The 20,258-nt window shown below is 44.3% G+C and overlaps 1 protein-coding gene across 1 annotated transcript in view; it reads right to left on the reverse strand.

Annotated features, from left to right (window-relative positions):
* Positions 1-663: 663 nt before the first annotated feature.
* The window catches only part of LOC105471795 (tubulin tyrosine ligase), a 46,853-nt gene continuing 27,258 nt past the window's right edge, over positions 664-20,258 (reverse strand). Inside the window, exons 6-7 of the mRNA XM_011724528.2 lie at positions 13,057-13,200; positions 664-4,646 (exon numbers count right to left, since the gene is read on the reverse strand). Of these exons, the coding sequence (XP_011722830.1) occupies positions 4,532-4,646; positions 13,057-13,200 (259 nt within the window). The 3' untranslated portion in view covers positions 664-4,531. The remainder of the gene's footprint in view (positions 4,647-13,056; positions 13,201-20,258) is intronic.

Raw genomic sequence — 20,258 nt, forward strand, 5'->3', positions numbered from 1 at the left:
CTAATGAAACTCTTTCTATCCACAAGACTAAGCACCTGAGGTGTGTGAGGTTTATAGGGATTTAAAAACCTGGCCTTGGTGAAATGCTTTGCAAGAACTCGATACACAAGACATGTAAGAAAAGATGGGCTGGGACTTTGGCAGCTGAAATAGTCTCAGTGCTTCACTGAACAGCTCATCAGTTTCGAAGGACAATCTGTTGGCTTATCTATCGGGTAACATCCTGGGGTCAGCAAATTACTGCCACATCTGGCCTGCTTTTATGTGGCCTATGAGCTAAGAACAGTTTTTGTATTTTTTAAGAGCTGGAGAAAAAAACAAAAAGTATGAAAAAAAAAAAAAAAACAAAGGCCCTATATGGTTTGCAAAGGCTAGCAGATTATCCGACCTTTTACAGAAAGTCCGTCTACCCCTGAGTAACGGCATCATGGATTTATATTTACTTTATTATTTATTTATTTTTGAGACAGGGTCTCGCTCTTTGCTCAGGCTGGAGTACAGTGGTGTGACCATGGTTCACAGCAGCCTCACACCTCAGCCTCAAGTGATCCTCCCACCTCAGCCTCCACCATGCACCACCACGCCCAGCTAATTATATGGTGAATTTAAATGACCAGTGATATCCTAGGACAGTCAGTACCTACAAGAACGAAAGGGCACAAAAACACTTGAAATATCTTTACTTTACTTTAGTATTCCAGGCATTTTAAATATTCATACAATTGCCTTATTTCAGCAGTCATTTCCTCTCCAGTACAGATTTTGTGTCCAGGATCAGAGCCATGTATATCACCGAATTTTCTCTATAGCACCCACATGCTACATGGGACCCACTCCGACGCCTGTGTCTTTGCTAGTAGAACCTCTCACCACGCCTGCAAGAGGGCTGGACCTCCCCTTGCTTGATGTAGCCTCCACTGTGAATGCAAACACACTTTGAAGCTTCAATCCCAGTACATTTCCAGCACTCCCAGGTGTTCCATGTATGTGGCAATCATCCCGCAGAGCTAGTGACACATCATGTCAGCTGGTACCTATGCCAGCACCTGCTCCACTACATCACACAGATGCTGAGGCACTTAAATGTTCTTGGTAAAATGGAGTTCATAATTGCCATAGGAGTTGAGTGTGGGGGAAGGGGACTTTCTCTCAATAATTAACACCCTTGGCCGGGTGCGGTGGCTCACGCCTGTAATCCCAGCACTCTGGGAGGCCGAGGCGGGTGGATCACGAGGTCAGGAGATCGAGACCATCCTGGCTAACACAGTGAAACCCCGTCTCTACTAAAAAATACAAAAAATTAGCCGGGCGTGGTGGCGGGTGCCTGTAGTCCTAGCTACTCGGGAGGCTGAGGCAGGAGAATGGCGTGAACCCGGGAGGCGGAGCTTGCAGTGAGCTGAGATCGTGCCACTGCACTCCAACCTGGGCGACAGAGTGAGACTCCATCTCAAAAAAAAAAAATTAACACCCTTAATACACATTTAGCAGATTTATAATTTCATGTCTGTTTACATTTGTTGTCAAAGCTCCATAAACTATTTACGTAAATGAAAGCATGTTCGAGTTTCCAAATGCCGCTATGACAAGCAAACAGAGAAACTGCTTAGATAACACCTGCTTGCGTCATAAATACATGTGGCAACATCTGGTCATTCTTAAAGAAATGCTTGTGTTTCCAAAAAGAATTTTTTTTTTAAGTCATAAGCCTTATGCAATTCTTCCAAGGTAATAATGTGTTTGTCCTTCCTTCTCAAGTGTGGTTCAAGGCATCTCAAGGCATATTGCTGTCTGAGGTTCTGATTTCACTGGCCGGGCAGAGAGAGGAAGAGTGGGCACTAACATGTTTTAAAAGCTTCACAAGTCATTCGAGCATGTAGTCAGTGTTGAGAACCTTGGTACTAAAGGCTCTTGCATCTTCCTACTGTCACTTGTCCTCACCAAAAGCCCTTGAGGTAGTCCCTGGGTCAGGCAATGATCTCTTTCATGGGCTAAGAAACTAAGGCACAGAGAGGTTAACAGGCTCCTCTGATACTGTGCAGTCAAATGACAGAACCATGATTGCAACTGACATTTCCAAATAAACAATGACTCCTCCCCCAGCAACGGGCAGCACTTACATGGACCAAAAGTATGAAGCCTGACTGCGAGCCAGGCATGACCTTCTGTGTCAAGGACATCATGGAAGGGAAAGGAACAGTTCTGAACCAATCATTCCACATGAACAGAAATAAATACATAAAGCCAGGCTTGGTGGTGTGCACCTGTAGTCTCAGCTACCCAGGAGGCTGAGACAGGAGGATCACTCAAGCCCAGAAATTCGAGGCTGCAGTGTGCTGATTGCAACTGCCAATAGCCACTGCAATCCAGCCTGGGCAACATAATGAGACCACGTCCTTGTAAAAAATAATAAAATTTAAAAAAATTTAAAAATATTTATAAACAAAATAAGTGCCTAAGATACTTATTGGAAGCCATATGAGGAATGAGGCATAACTTTTTCTTTTCTTAAAAGTCTTACTTCCCTCATATATATGCCATTGAATCAGGTTTCTCAGAAAATCCATCAAGATTCACAGACTTCCTGACATCTGAATTCTTAGCTCTGTTAGTGTGAGGGCTAGAAAACTCGTGAATGTCTCTATAATTTGGGTCCAAAAGATAATTACGAACCTGTGTTAGCATGTGACAGCATTACAAAAACGCCCATGCTTTTCCTGTCACTCACCCACCTAGACTTGCCAGGGACCCAGAACCCTACACGTTCTAACTGGGTATACATCTTCCCACCATCCGATCAGATCTCATTGCCTTCTCTGAATTTCCCAAATACCAACCCGTCGGCTGCGTTGGGCCTCAAAGATTAACAATTACAACTGACTCTTTTATTTTGCTCTACAGGCAAACTTTTAAATCTGTATTCTGGGTAATCCCCAGGACGTTTATTTTGTAATTTCAAATTTCCATGAGAGCCAATTCACCTGGGACCTTCTCCACTTCACCCCAAGGTAACACCCTCACATCCTATCAACTATTGCTGCACCTAAGAAATAATTTCTATCATTATTGCCTTTTTCATTGTAAGTTCTCACATGTCATCATGTTTAAGGAGGCATTGATTTTCTCCTCTTTTGTAAAAGTCTCACCTGACTGCAGAAATGTTTTCTTGAGCCAAGCAGAAACGAGGAATGGAGCACACATAGCCATGAAGAAAGAACACAGCACGTTCTGGTGGGGAGGGCAGTTTTCAATGGGTTGCTGTGATTTCCAGGACACTCTAGGAAGGGCCTGTCTACTCAGCTTACACTGAACACAAATGACATCTTGTTCTCCCTACTGCTAGTGATGTGGCCTCCTGAAAAGCCTATAAAGTATTAGTTAATCCAGTAAGTGGAAGCCACTTCTAACAGTATCCATTTGTAGAGACTTACAAGACGCTGTGTGGAGCTGAAACCACTTCCTTCCCATTTTAGAAGACTTTCCCATTCAGGCAGGACATATACTCTCACATATACTCCCCTGATGCCTACAGGCACAGGAACTCACATCCCTCCTGGAAGGAAACCTGTCCCTCTAGCTACTGCGGAAAGCGCTTGGGGCATAAAAAGAACAAAAAGGGGGAAAGCAACCTTTGTCTGGGGCAGGGCCACTGGGGAGTGGAATTTTACTGACTCCTCATCCTCAGAGAGGTTTTTACAAAGGTTTTAAAAAAAAAGGGGGGGAACGAGGCAAAACTGCATTTAGAATTTTGGTCAAAGAAAATTGAGAAAATTGAATCATCATAGTTTCAAAGATCTACCATATTCAACCTATTAAGTAAAGCAATATATCATGTTTTTTTTTTCTCTCTCATGCTTATTTGATGCTTACAGGTTCAGGGCAGACTTGCCACTTTGTTTCTAAAACATGCAGAGAGCAGACTTAGGGCAGCATATGCTGTTCTGGGGCCCAACCCACACAAACCCTGACAGGTGACTGACCAAACCCCACAAGGAAGGTGATGAGGGAAACCACCTTCACCGAGAGGCCAGTGCACAAAAGAAAACTAAGGACTGTTGGTGCATGCTTGTCCAGAGCTGAGTGGCAGAGCGTTACGGAAGGGATGGGCGGGGAACACACAGGCAACCTTCAATATGCTCTGACGTCCAATCCACAGTCCAGAGCAGTGGGGCTGCAGCCGGGCATGGAGCTAAGGCACTAGGGCTGCAGTGGGTGGGAGGCACCGACCAGAGGTCCCAGTGCCCTGCCATTCCCGGGGAGAGGGGAAGGAGCTCTGCTCACAAGGCTGCCTTTGTGTACCAAAGTTGTTTTCAAACGTCTCAACAGCATTGCTGAGTGCTCCACCTGGGAAGCCCCCTGAGCAACCCTGTCTTCGGGAGCTGCATCCTCTGCTCATGTGCCTTCTTCCATCTCATCTTTGCGAGTGGCCTTTCTTTCCCCTGCTGTGGGCTGGATAAAGAGCAATCCAGTCATTTCACCGTTCCCTGGAGCAGGACCCCGTGCTTTTTCCAAGGCAGCAGGGAGCGCCCCTCCATCACAGCTTGGTGAAGGCAGCTGGCTGGGTCTGAGGTTGCTCCACATCTGGGGGTGGGAAGACACTGGAAATGGCTATGTCCACGATGCCCTGGCACAGTTCTGCATAGAGCTTCCTGAAATGTGTTTTAAAAAATATCATTGAGGATGTTAATCAAAGCGCAAGCAAAAAAAAAATAAATGTTTTTTGTTTTTGAGACAGGGTTTTACTCTGTCTCCCAAGCTGGCATGCAGTGGCGCAATCATGGTACATACACTGCAGATTCAAATTCCCAGGCTCAAGGGTGCCTCCCACCTTAGCCTCACAAGTAGCTGGCACTATAGGTGTGTACCACTGTGCCCAGCTAATTTTAAAATTTTTTGTAAAGACAGGGTCTTGCTGTGTTGCCCAGGCTGCTCTTGAACTCCTGAGCTCAAGCAACCCTCTCACCTTGGCCTCCCAAAGTGCTGGGATTACAGGCATGAGCCACTGTGCCTGGCAGTTTTTCTTGTTTTTGTTTTTTACCAAAATCTGCCCTAGAAATTCTATTTTGTGACCACATTTCTTAAACTGGTTGCCACTCAGCCAGAGAGAAAGGTCGGGTTACCCACAAAGGGAAGCCCATCAGACTAACAGCGGATCTCTCAGCAGAAACTCTATAAGCCAGAAGGGAGTGGGGGCCAATATTCCACATTCTTAAAGAAAAGAATTTTCAACCCAGATTTTCATATTCAGCCAAACTAAGCTTCATAAGTGAAGGAGAAATAAAATCCTTTACAGACAAGCAAATGCTTAGAGATTTTGTCACCACCAGGCCTGCCCTGCAAGAGCTCCTGAAGGAAGCACTAAACATGGAAAGGAACAACCAGTACCAGCCACTGCAAAAACATGCCAAATTGTAAAGACCATCCACGCTATGAAGAAACTGCGTCAACTAACGGCAAAATAACCAGCTAGCATCATAATGATAGGATCAAATTCACACATAACAATATTAACCTTAAATGTAAATGGACTAAATGCTCCAATTAAAAGACACAGACTGGCAAATTGGATAACGAGTCAAGACCCATCAGTTTGCTGTATTCAGGAGACCCATCTCACATGCAGAGACACACATAGGCTCAAAATAAAGGGATGGAGGAAGATCTACCAAGCAAATGGAAAACAAAAAAAAGCAGGGGTTGCAGTCCTAGTCTCTGATAAAACAAAGTTTAAACCATCAAAGATCAAAAGAGACAAAGAAGCCCATTACATAACGGTAAAGTGATCAATTCAACAATAAGAGCTAACTATCCTAAATATATATGCACCCAATACAGGAGCACACAGATTCATAAAGTAAGTCCTTACAGACCCACAAAGAGACTTAGACTCCCACACAATAATAACAGGAGATTTTGACACCCCACTGTTAACATTAGATAGATCAATAAGACAGTTAACAAGGATATTCAGGAATTGAACTCAGCTCTGCACCAAGCAGACCTGATAGATATCTACAAAACTCTCCACCCCAAATTAACAGAATATACATTCTTCTCAGCACCACATTGCACTTATTCCAAAATTGACCACATAATTGGAAGTAAACTGACCACACAATTGGAAGTAAAGCACTCCTCAGCAAATGTAAAAGAACAGAAATTGGCCAGGCGCGGTGGCTCACGCCTGTAATCCCAGCACTTTGGGAGGCCGAGGCAGGTGGATCACGAGGTCAGGAGATTGAGACCATCCTGGCTAACACGGTGAAACCCTGTCTCTACTAAAAATACAAAAATTAGCCGGGTGTGGTGGTGGGCACCTGTAGTTCCAGCTACTTGGGAGGCTGAGGCAGGAGAATGGCGTGAACCTGGGAGGCAAAGCTTGCAGTGAGCCGAGATTGTGCCACTGCACTCCAGCCTGGGTGACAGAGTGAGACTCCATCTCAAAACAAAATAAAAAAATAACAGAAACTGTAACAAACTGTCTCTCAGACCACAGTGCAATCAAACTAGAACTCAGGATTAAGAAACTCACTCAAAACCACTCAACTACATGTAAACTGAACAACCTGCTCTTGAAGTAACTATTGGGTACATAACGAAATGAAGGCAGAAATAAAGATGTTCTTTGAAACCAATGAGAACAAAGACACAACATACCAGAATCTCTGGGACACATTTAAAGCAGTGTGTAGAGGGAAATTTATAGCACTAAATGCCCACAAGAGAAAGCAGGAAAGATCTAAAATTGACACCCTAACATCACAATTAAAAGAACTAGAGAAGCAAGAGCAAACACATTCAAAACCTAGCAGAATGCAAGAAATAACTAAGATCAGAGCAGAACTGAAGGAGATAGAGACACAAAAAACCCTTCAAAAAATCAATGAATCCAGGAGCTGCTTTTTTGAAAAGATCAACAAAATTGATAGACCACTAGCAAGACTAATAAGCAAGAAAAGAGAGATGAATCGAATAGACGCAATAAAAAATGATAAAGGGGATATCACCACCGATCCCACAGAAATACAAACTACCATCACAGAATACTATAAACATCTCTATGGAAATAAACTAGAAAACTTAGAAGAAATGGATAATTTCCTGGACACATACACCCTCCCAAAACTAAACCAGGAAGAAGTTGAATCCCTGAATAGACCAAAAACAGGCTCTGAAATTGAGGCAATAACTACTAGCCTGCCAATCAAAAAAAGTCCAGGACCAGACAGATTCACAGTCGAATTCTCCTGGAGGTACAAAGAGGAGTTGGTACCATTCCTTCTGAAACTATTCCAATCAATAGAAAAAGAGGGAATCCTCCCTAACTCATTTTATGAGGCCAGCATCATCCTGATACCAAAGCGTGGCAGAGACACAACAAAAAAAGAGAATTTTAGACCAATATCCCTGATGAACACTGATGCAAAAATCCTCAATAAAATACTGCCAAACCGAATCCTGCAGCACATCAAAAAGCTTATCCACCATGACCAAGTTGGCTTCATTCCTGGGATGCAAGGCTGGTTCAACATATGCAAATCAATAAACGTAATCCAGCATATAAACAGAACCAAAGACAAAAACCACATGATTATCTCAAAAGATGCAGAAAAGGCCTTTGACAAAATTCAAAAGCCCTTCATGCTAAAAACTCTCAATAAACTAGGTATTGATGGGATGTATCTCAAAATAATAAGAGCTATTTATGACAAACCAATATCATACTGAATGGGCAAAAACTGGAATCATTCCCTTTGAAAACTGGCACAAGACAGGGATGCCCTCTCTCACCACTCCTATTCAACATAGTATTGGAAGTTCTGTCTAGGGCAATCAAGCAGGAGAAAGAAATAAAGGGTATTCAATTAGGAAAAGAGGACATCAAATTGTCCCTGTTTGCCAATGACATGATTATATATTTAGAAAACCTCATCGTCTCAGTCCAAAATCTCCTTAAGCTGATAAGCAACTTCAGCAAAGTCTCAGGATACAAAATCAATGTGCAAAAATCACAAGCATTCCTATACATCAATAACAGACAAACAGAGAGCCAAATCATGAGTGAACTCCCATTCACAATTGCTTCAAAGAGAATAAAACACCTAGGAATCCAACTTACAAGGGATGTAAAGGACCTCTTCAAGGAGAAATACAAACCACTGCTCAATGAAATAAAAGAGGACACAAACAAATGGAAGAACGTTTCATGCTCATGGATAGGAAGAATCAATATCGTGAAAATGGCCATACTGCCCAAGGTAATTTATACATTCAATGCCATCCCCATCAAGCTACCAATGACTTTCTTCACAGAATTGGAAAAAACTACTTTAAAGTTCATATGGAACCAAAAAAGATCCCGCATTGCCAAGACAATCCTAAGCCAAAAGAACAAAGCTGGAGACATCACGCTACCTGACTTCAAACTGTACTACAAGGCTACAGTAACCAAAACAGCATGGTACTGGTACCAAAACAGAGATATAGACCAATGGAACAGAACAGAGCCCTCAGAAATAATACCACACATCTATAGCCATCTGATCTTTGACAAACCTGACAAAAACAAGAAATGGGGAAAGGATTCCCTATTTAATAAACGGTGCTGGGAAAACTGGCTAGCCATATGTAGAAAGCTGAAACTGGATCCCTTCCTTACACGTTATACAAAAATTAATTCAAGATGGATTAAAGACTTAAATGTTAGACCTAAAACCATAAAAACTCTAGAAGAAAACCGAGGCAATACCATTCATGACATAGGCACGAACAAGGACTTCATGACTAAAACACCAAAAGCAATGGCAACAAAAGCCAAAATTGACGAATGGGATCTAATTGAACTAAAAAGCTTCTGCACAGCAAAATAAACTACCATAAGAGCGAACAGGCAACCTACAGAATGGGAGAAAAAATTTACAATCTACCCATCTGACAAAGGGCTAATATCCAGAATCTAGAAAGAACGTAAACAAATTTACAAGAAAAAATCAAACAACCCCATTGAAAAGTGGGCAAAGGATATGAATAGACACTTCTCAAAAGAAGACATTCATGCAGCCAACAGACACATGAAAAAATGTTCATCATCACTGGCCATCAGAGAAATGCAAATCAAAACCACAATGAGATACCATCTCACACGAGTTAGAATGGCGATCATTAAAAAGTCAGGAAACAACAGGTGCTGGAGAGGATGTGGAGAAATGGAAACACTTTTACACTGCTGGTGGGATTGTAAACTAGTTCAACAATTGTGGAAGACAGTGTGGTGATTCCTCAAGGATCTACAACTAGAAATACCATTTGACCCAGCCATCCTATTACTGGATATATACCCAAAGGATTATAAATCATCCTGCTATAAAGACACATGCACACGTATGTTTATTGCGGCACTATTCACAATAGCAAAGACTTGGAACCAACCCAAATGTCCATCAGTGACAGACTAGATTAAGAAAATGTGGCACATACACACCATGGAATACTATGCAGCCATAAAAAAGGATGAGTTCATGGATGAAGCTGGAAACCATCATTCTGAGCAAACTATCACAAGGACGGAAAACCAAACACCGCATGTTCTCACTCATAGGCGGGAACTGAATAATGAGAATACTTGGACACAGGATGGGGAACATCACATAATGGGGCCCATTGTGGGGTGGGGGGACGGGGGAGGGATAGCATTAGGAGATACACCTAATGTAAATGATGAGTTAATGGATGCAGCACACCAACATGGCACATGTATACATATGTAACAAACCTGCACACTGTGTACATGTACCCTAGAACTTAAAGTATAATAATAATAATAATCAGAAGTCAAAAATAAAATAAAATAAAACTGGTTACCACTCTATATACAAATGCTTCAGAAAGTTTTGCATGAAGATAAAGCATTCCCTTGGCAAATATTTATGGAAGGCCTTGCAGGTGAACAAGACAGACACCTGGTGGGGAAGGCAGGCGATTTCAAGAGCGTGTAAGAGCCATCTTGCATTACACGGAGGGGCACCCAGGAAAAGGACCAACTCAGCATAATTGAAGGGACACTGGAAAAGACTCCCCAGTGACAGGGGAAGACTCCAGTGGCAGCTAAGCGAAGACCCAGGGATGAATAGAGGGCAGACAGAATGGATGACAGGGTAGAAATAAAGAAGAAGGGGTTGACACACACACACAGTTTCTTCTGATGAGTTAGTCTGATGACAGAGTAATGAGGGAACTGCAAAGGCTCTGGCTAGAGAAAATCAGAGCTAGGACTGTTCAGGGAAAGCTTCCTCAAGATGTTGTTTCGGTAAAGAAGCAGCCAGCCATGGTGAGGCTGGTGGCGGTGGTAATGGTGGTGGGGATTCCACACACAGGTAACAGAAAGCACAAAGGCCCACTGCAGATAAGAGCAATCAAGGGAAATGTGACTTGGGATGAAGCTGGAGAGGTGGGTAAGGCAGTGGCCTTGCAGATGGAGGGAGGAATCTGGTTTGTGTCCCAGGTGCAATGGGATGTCTGGAGAATGGCATGGTCTGGTGTCTGCTTTACACACTGGCTGCTCTGGGAGGATGAATTTCACTGGGGCAAGAGCAGAAATGCACCCCAGTTAGGAGGCTCTATGCCAAAGCCTTCACTATGGTGGAAGATGACCTATGCAGGGGTGACAGTGCAAATGGAGGGCAAAGGGCTCCGGAGGCTAGAGGCAGAACTCACAGGGCCCTGATGGGCAGGACTTGAGGGGAAGGGAAGGCAGAGGCAGGATCATTGTCAGGTTCGAGCTTAGTCTCTAGGGGGAGCGGGGGGGTGGTGACCGACTGAGACGGGCAAGTCTGGGAGGTAGACAGGGGGACATTCTGGCAGGGAAGGCAGGTGCAGATACTAGTCTGTATCTCTGGGCTGTGATGTAATTTGGTAATTTCAAAATCATGACGCTGGCTGAGATCACATACAGAGAGAGGAGACAAACACCCAGGCCTAAGATCAGAGGCACTGGATGAGGAAGACGGAGCCCAGCTTGCCCACACCTCCCCAGGCAAGCCTGCCTAGTACCACGTGCCCAGCCACGACAGGAAAGCAGCTCAGCGAGTGCTGTCAGCTGCCTCGAATGCTGCTGACAGGTCCAGGGGGTGGGAACAGAAAGAGGCTGCTGGAGGTGGCAATAAGGACTTGGCTGGGGACTTGCAAAGAACAGCTTCTGTGGGGCAATCAGGATGGGAGCCAGCCTGGAATGGACGGGAGCATGGATGGGAACAGAGGAAGAGAAGACAGCTGTGCAGAGGCTGCTCTCCACAAGCTGGGCTGTGAAGGGAACCGGAGAAGGTGTGATTGCTGGAACAGGATGTGGCATCAGGGGAGGACATCTTTTTGAATAGTTGGGAAAATCTGCTGGGACTGCATATGCTGATGAGAACTAGGCATCAGAGAGGGAAAAAGGTGACAATGTAAATGAGCCAGATAAGAGGACAGGATCAGGAGGAGGGTAAGGTCTAGAGCACCATGGAGGGACAAACCCCTGATAGAAAGGACAGCGGGTAAGACTGGGCACACCACTGTCGATTTGGCGAGGGAAGGTGCGGAGCCCTGCCTTCTTCCGCCCTTAGCCCATCTAACTCGCATTTCGCCTTCAGATCTCAGTTCCAACATTACTTCCCATTGTGGGCCCGTGGCTCAGTTACGTTACCTTTCAGCATCCTTTGTTCTCCATTAAAGCACCTGTTCCCATTTGTAATTGACACCTGCCTGGTCTCTTGTCTGCCCACAGTCTCTTCCCAAGAAGGGTACAGCCTGTGTCTCTCTTTGCCCCCACTGTGAACCCATGCCTCGTACAGAGCCTGGCCAGGTAGGCAGCACCTAATAAGCACTTCTCAGCTGCAGAGACTGATGAACAAGATGGAATCATGCCTGTCGCAACCATCAGGCAAAGGTAAAGGCCTAGCTTCTATGTAAAGAACAACTTGTGTGTTGATGCTGCCCCTTGCAAGTACAGGACTTTCTCTTAAACATTTTGAAAAATCACTCAATTTCTTCAAGATGTAGATGGGAACCATGAAAGGGTCTTGACATGATGAAAGTGGATCATGAAAGAAGAACGCTCAGCACAAGAGAATTGAGTCCAAGTGACTTTCCCTGAAACATAAGGCCCTCCACAGAAGGTCCTCTCTTACCTTCCTTCCTCCTTAATGACTCCATGACACTCATACTACAGCCAGGCTTCTCCCGAGAGGAGCAGAAGTTCCAGAGGGCAGGTTCTCGGGAGCTTCTGTTCCTCTGGGCGTCTCCCAGACCTGCAGAGCCCGAGACAGGGCGAGACCCGCAGGACGCTGCACCTCTTTCGGAAGACTCTCCCCACCACCCTTTGGGGCAGTGGAATCCTCTTTTCTTGTACCCCAGCTCCAGACCCACCATGTCTAAGATACCTTCTCAGACTCCTCCCTGCCTCAGGAGCCCCTGAACTTCTGGGTTGCCACATCATAGGATCCTGCTCACTCAGCTTGTCACACGGCAGTAATGAGCTTTAACACTCCCATGGCATCTACCACCCACCTGGGCACAGGCTATCTGCTTACATTTTTTTTCTTTTGAGACAGTGTCTCTCTCTGTCACCCAGGTTGCAATGCAGTGGCACAATCATGGCTCACTGCAGCCTCAACCTGCCAGGCTCAAGTGATCCTCCCACCTCAGCCTCCCGAGCAGCTGGGACTATAGGCACACGGCACCATGCCTGACTAATTTCTGTATTTTTTGTAGAGATGGGGTTTTGTCATGTTGCCCAGGCTGGTCTTGAACTCCTGGGCTCAGACAATCTACTTGCCTTGGCCTCCCAAAGTGCTGGGATTACAGGCATGGGACACCACACTGGGCCTATCTGCTTACCATACACGGGGAAATGGGAAAGGAAATGACTCAGCAAAGCCCCCTGCCAGACAGAGTCCTCCCAAGGGTTTCCTATCAATGTGGCATCCTCCCTTACAGCAGTCAAAGTGTCTACACTTGTACCCAGACTATCCCAACTGCAGAACCAACTTCCCATTGTGAAAACACAATGACGTGCAGGCTTACTGAGCACACGCAGGGGCACCGTTGACCTCAATGAGCCACACCTTCAGCTCCTCATCCACCATGAAGTCAAAGCCGAAGAGCTGGAAGCTCTGGTAAGGGAGGTGCTTGGTGCTAATGGCAGGCTCCACGCTCAGGAGGCAGTTCCTATAAGGCGGGAGGGGAAATGCTCATTAGAACAGGGTGATCAAAGGAGAAGGAAGACATGAGGTGTGCTTGAAAGATTTTATATGAGATGAATACAAATATCAGTTTTGACTTCATTCTCTCTTTCCTTTTTTTTTTTTTTTTTTTTTTGAGACGGAGTTTTGCTCTTCTTGCCCAGGCTGGAGCGCAATGGCATGATCTTGGCTCACTGTAACCTCCACCTCCTGGGTTCAAGCGATTCTCCTGCCTCAGCCTCCCAAGCAGCTGGGATTACAGGGATGCGCCACCACACCCAGCTAATTTTGTATTTTTAGTAGAAACAGGGGTTTCTCCATGTTGGTCAGGCTGGTCTCGAACTCCCAACCTCAGGTGATCCACCCGCCTCGGCCTCCCTAAGTGCTGGGATTACAGGCATGAGCCACCATGCCTGGCCTAATTTCTCTCTTTTCAACTTATTACCATTAGATTATTCAAAAGAATGTTACTTATCAAGCATTTGTTAGAAAACTCTGCAACCACTCATGTTCTTCCAGGCAAAAGCCACTTTCCCATGTCTCAAGAAGCAGTAGAGTGCCGAGTCGCTGTGGCCTCCATATATGAAGATTCCTCCAACAGCTGGGCTGCTGCCATGTTTGTTTATAACACATAAAACATTTCCATGTATCTTTGCCATGTAAAGAATGGACTGCCCTTTGGTGAACGCCAGGATTTGCAAAAAAAACATGTTGACCTCATGATTTCGCTAGCTCTAGTTCTAATGGCAAATTATTGCTAATTAAAAGATTTAAGAGCTATGCAAGTTGAAACTAAATGTTGAAAAAAGAAGTATTATTAGCAACAACGAATGGAAAAATGGCGCGATTTTAGTGACACAGAAAAAAGTTGAAAGTGAATCTCAGAAATACAATGAATGAACAAGTACATGAAGTCTCAGGTCAGGCCAAAATCTTGGACAAGTGATTGTTCAATGAGATAATTACATAAGGAACTTGTCATAACTCCTGGCACCTAGGAAGCATTTAATAAATGTTACTGTTATGAACAATTTTTCATCATATTTCATTATGATAACCATATATCTATTATTTAGGAATAATAAATACCTCTTACCTACAACTATCCCAGAAAACCTATGCCATTTCTGTTTTATAAAGATCTTTCCTGGCCGGGCGCGGTGGCTCAAGCCTGTAATCCCAGCACTTTGGGAGGCCGAGACGGGCGGATCACAAGGTCGGGAGATCGAGACCATCCTGGTTAACACGGTGAAACCCCGTCTCTACTAAAAAATACAAAAAAAACCTAGCCGGGAGAGGTGGCGGGCGCCTGTAGTCCCAGCTACTCGGGAGGCTGAGGCAGGAGAATGGCATAAATCCGGGAGGCGGAGCTTGCAGTGAGCCGAGATCCGGTCACTGTACTCCAGCCTGGGCGACAGAGCTAGACTCCGTCTCAAAAAAAAAAAAAAAAAAAAAAAAAAGATCTTTCCTGATTTTTCACCCAACTGAATGCTGGGGCAAAATATTTCTCTCAGTAAATTAAATGTGCTACAATGACTCTAGCGGTACCAAAGATAACTGTCCTTCTACACAGCTGTGTATCTGGAAGGAAAAAGATACAGGGGTCGGCCGGGCGCGGTGGCTCACGCCTGTAATCCTACCACTTTGGGAGGCCGAGGCGGGTGGATAGCCTGAGGTCACGAGTTCGAGAGCAGCCTGACAACACGGCGAAGTCCCATCTCTACTAAAATTACAAAAATTAGCCAGGCATGGTGGCGGGTGCCTATAATCTCAGCTACTCGGGACGCTGAGGCAGGAGAATCACTTGAACATAGGGGGCAGAGGTTGCAGTGAGCCGAGAGAGCGCCACTTCACTCCAGCCTGGGTGAAAGAGCAAAACTCCGTCTCCAAAACAAAACAAAACAAAAAAAGATACAGGGAACTGTTGTTCATGTGACTAAGACGTAGCTCTAGATGCAGGTTTTGACTCATGACTTTAATAAAGAACTAAGTCCTTTGTGAAATTGAAGCCAGGGTCAATCCTCCTCCCTCGGCCCTCCACAAACTTCAATCTCCTTTTCTTTTTTCCTAAAAAGAAAAGTATTTTAATAGATACATTTAAACCTTTAAAAACTATTTTGGTTTAAATGGTTCTTTTAAGATGACTATAATTTAAAAACCAATTATAATAAAAATTTCTTCTCCCATTCATATTCAACCTGCATTGACAAGCACGTATCACATTAACAAAAAAAAATACCTGTTCTACACAAGAATATCCTTCACTTTTGCTTTAATTAAAATATTCTTGGCCGGGCGAAGTGGCTCACACCTGTAATCCTAGCGTATTGGGAGGCCGAGGCAGGTGGATCACTCTAGGTCAGGAGTTTGAGACCAGCCTGGCCAACATGGTGAAACCCTGGCTCTCTGCTTTAAAAAAAAATAATAATAATTAGTTGGCTGTGGTGGTGCATGCCTACAATTCCAGCAACCCAGCAACTCAGGAGGCTGAGGCAGGAGACTCGCTTGAACATGGGAGACGGAGGTTGCAGTGAGCCGAGATCACACCTTTGCACTCCAGCCTGGGAAACAGAGCGAAACCCTCTCTCCAAAAAAAGCAGGAGTCAGGGTCTCACTCTGTCGCCCAGGCTGGAGTGCAGTGGCCCAATCATGGCTCACTGCAGTCAGCCCTAACCTCTCCGAGCTCAAGCGATCCTCCCAATTCAGCCTTCCAAGTAGCTGGGACTACAGGCACACACCCCCACACCCTACTACTTTTTTTGTATCTTGTAGAGGCAGAGTTTTGCCGTGTTGCCCAGGCTGGTCTTGAACTCCTGGGCTCAAGTGATCTGCCTGCCTCAGCCTCCCAAAGTGCTGGGATTACAGGCATGAGCCAATGTACCTAGCCTGTTTTAATTAGAATATTCTTTAAAATATTATAATTAAGGAAGATTTCAAAGTTGAATAGATGTTCATGGTAAAAAAAGAGAGAGAGAAAATAATGAAATACAAAATGGAGGCCGGGTGCAGTGGCTCATGCCTGTAATCCCAGCACTTTGGGAGGCTGAGGCAGGCAGATTACTTGAGGTCAGGAGTTCAAAACCAGCCTGTCCAACACGGCGAAACAACGTCTCTACTAAAAATACAAAAAAGTAGCATTGAGTGGTGGCACATGCCTGTAATCCCAGCTAGTCGGGAGGCTGAGGCAGGAGAATCGCTCAAACCCGGGAGGCGGAGGTTGCAGTAAGATGAGATCGTGCCACTACACTTCAGCCTGGGTGACAGACCAAGACTCTGTCTCAAAAAAAAAAAAAGACAAAATAAAATAAAATAAAATAAAATAAAATGGAAAGAAGTATTACATTCCAACATAAAGGAAAAACTGAGAATCAGAAGCCAAACTAATTTTGTTTGTCTTTTTTTGGCTGAAAGCTCAAGATTAATAATTCACTTTAAAGGATTTTTATCCATCATCAGAGACTTATACAGTGCATCTTTTTTTGGCTGGAGTGGGAAGTTAGGGGGAGGCTAGATGGAAAGAAAGCAAACCTGAGAGCTGCTGGGAGCATTTATAGCACCACAGCAGCCACACTCTGAACAGCACTGAACAATGCGGAGAGGGGGCCGCAAACTTCCAATGAAGCTTTTGCCTAAAATAGGAATCCTTTCCCCGCATACTTGATTTATCTGGTGTCAGAATTCCAACCACCTATACTCCCTGAAGAAATGGGACTCCAAGCCCTGTAATTATTCTACTGGGCTCTACGAGAGAATATGGTAAGGAAAAAGTCTCAGTCACTGTGACAGGGTAGCATTGACGTGGTGGATAGTAGAACAATGGGACAGAATGGAGATCCTAGGAACAGACCCTCACATAAACGGCCACCTGATTGACTGACTGATTGATTGATTTCTGAGATGGAATCTTGCTCTGTTGCCCAGGCTGGAGTGCAGTGATACGATCTTGGCTCCCTGCAACCTCCACCTCCCGGGTTCAAGCAATTCTCCTACCTCAGCCTCCCAAGTAGCTGGGATTATAGGCGCACGCCACCATGCCTGGCTAATTTTTGTATTTTTAGTAGAGACAGGGTTTCACCATGTTGGCCAGGCTGGTCTTAAACCCCTGACCTTGTGATCCACCCGCCTTGGTCTCCCAAAGTGCTGGGATTACAGGTGTGAGCCACTGTGCCCAGCCAGCCACCTAATTTGTAACAAAGACACACCACAATGCAGTGGGGAAAGTATAGTCTTACACACAAATGGCCCTAGGTCAATGGGATATCCTTGTGGAAAGACATGAAATTTGATATACAACAACTTCAGATAGATTATAAGTCCAAAATATAAGAGATAAAACCCAGATGTCTACCAACTACAGAAGGAATAAACTGAAATATTTACACAATGGAATATTACAGAGTAATAAAAAGGATAAACTACTGTTATGTGCAATAATATGGATGAATGCCACGGATATAACACTGGAAAAAGTTGAACATAAAACAATAAATATGGTATTCCATTTACATAAAGTTTAAGAACAAGCAAAATGAATCTAGGGTGATAAAAGTCCCAGAAAAGTGGCTGACTTTGGCAGGGAATATATATATTTTATTTATTTTTTTTTTTTTTTGAGAGAGAGTCTCACTCTGTCACCCAGGCTGGAGTGCAGTGGCCCAATCTCAGCTCACTGCAAGCTCTGCCTCCCGGGTTCAAGCCATTCTCCTGCCTCAGCCTCCCAAGTAGCTGGGACTACAGGCACCCGCCACCATGCCTGGCTAATTTTTGTATTTCTTAGTAGAGACGAGCTTTCACTGTGTTAGCAAGGATGGTCTCGATCTCCTCATCTCGTGATCTGTCAGTCTCGGCCTCCCAAAGTGCTGGGATTACAGGCATAAGCCCCCGGGGCTGGCCTGGCAGGGAATATATATTTTGAGGGAGTTCAAAGGAGTGTTCTTGGATGCTGTAAATGTTTTTTATAGTTTTTATTTACATCACAGTTAGGTTGAGTATATGCATAACTGAAAACTCACGAAACTGTACACTTCGTGCATGTTACACCTCATTTAAAAAATCTTTACTAGATTTAGTAAACTTTAGTAAATGAACACTAATGCTAAAAAACTACTTCCAGGCATATTTAGAAATAAGACCAAGAGAAAAAAGAGACAATAGAAACAGACCTAAAAGTCAGGAGTTGGCAAACTTTTTCTATAAAGGGCCAGACAGTAAATATTTTAGGTTTTACAGGATATATACCGCCTCTGTTGCATATTCTCATTTATATAATCTTTAATATATAAAAAACATTTTTTGCCCACAGACCTTACAAAAACAAGCTATAGGCCAAATGCGGCCCATACACAGGGCATACTCTGGATTACTCTGCCATGGGTAATTTGGATTTTGGAGTTATCAGATAAGGATGTTAAAGAATTGCCATTATCTTCAAGAAAATACGAGGCAAGTGGGAGAATTTCATAAGACAATTATCATATGAAAAAGAGAAACAAATGGAAATTTCAGAACTAAAAAGCATACTAAAATCAAGAACTCAATAGGCAAGTTTAACAGCAGCTTTTAAAAGCTTTTACCTTTTAAAAATTGTTAATAGGTTTTAATAGATAAAGAAAGGATTAGCAAACAAAGATGTCAGAAGAATGAGTACAACCATGGAGAGATAAAATGATACACAAATGCCATAAAAGTGGAGAAATAGTGAAAAGCACTAACAATCATGTAATCAGAGACCCAGAAGAAAAGCAGAATGGAACAAAAGACACAACTGAAAGTATAACGTCCATGAATATTCCAAAACTGGTAAAAGATATCAAGCCACAGTGCAAAAAGCACTATGAACACAAACGCAGGAATATGTACAAAGAAAACTACACACATCTCATAGTAAAATTTATAAAAACCAATGTAGGCCGGGCGCGGTGGCTCAAGCCTGTAATCCCAGCACTTTGGGAGGCCGAGACGGGCGGATCACTAGGTCAGGAGATCGAGACCATCCTGGCGAACACGGTGAAACCCCGTCTCTACTAAAAAATACAAAAAACTAGCCGGGCGAGGCGGCGGGCGCCTGTAGTCCCAGCTACTCGGGAGGCTGAGGCAGGAGAATGGCGTAAACCCGGGGGGCGGAGCTTGCAGTGAGCTGAGATCCGGCCACTGCACTCCAGCCCGGGCGACAGAGCCAGACTCCGTCTCAAAAAAAAAAAAAAAAAAAACACCAATGTAAAGGAATCTCAAAAATAGAGAAAAGATACATTAACAGCAATACTAAGATTTCACCTGACTTCTCAGCAGAAAAGATGGAAGCCAGAATACAATGGTATGCACCCTTCAGAGTGGGAAAAGAAATTAACTGTGGCTCAAGCCTGTAATCCCAGCACTTTGGGAGGCCGAGACAGGCGGATCACGAGGTCAACAGATCGAGACCATCCTGGCTAACACAGTGAAACCCCGTCTCTACTAAAAAATACAAAAAACTAGCCGGGCAAGGTGGCAGGCGCCTGTAGTCCCAGCTACTCGGGAGGCTGAGGCAGGAGAATGGCGTGAACCCGGGAGGCGGAGCTTGCAGTGAGCTGAGATCCGGTCACTGCACTCCAGCCTGGGCCACAGAGCGAGACTCTGGCTCAGAAAAAAAAAAAAAAAAGAAAGAAAGAAATTAACTGCTTATCTAGAAATCTATTTCCAGAGCAAATGTCCTTAACAAAATAAAGACAAAATATATTTTTAGACAAATAATTAATTTATCACAGCAGACTTTACTTAAAAACTACTAAAAATTAGTTTTTTTTTTTTTTGAGTCAGAGTCTCGCTCTGTAACCCAGGCTGGAGCGCAGTGGCACAGTCTCGGCTCACTGCAACCTCCACGCCCCCAGGTTCAAGTGATTCTCCCACCTCAGCCTCCCGAGTAGCTGGGACCACAGGCGTGCACCACCATGCCCAGCTAATTTTGCATTTTTTGGTAGAGACAGGGTTTCAGTATTTTGACCAGGCTGGTCTCGAACTCCTGACCTCAAGTGATCCACCCACCTCTGCCTCCCAAAGTGCTGGGAT

Source organism: Macaca nemestrina, chromosome 13 (genome assembly GCF_043159975.1).
Source record: "Macaca nemestrina isolate mMacNem1 chromosome 13, mMacNem.hap1, whole genome shotgun sequence".
NCBI lineage: Eukaryota > Metazoa > Chordata > Mammalia > Primates > Cercopithecidae > Macaca > Macaca nemestrina.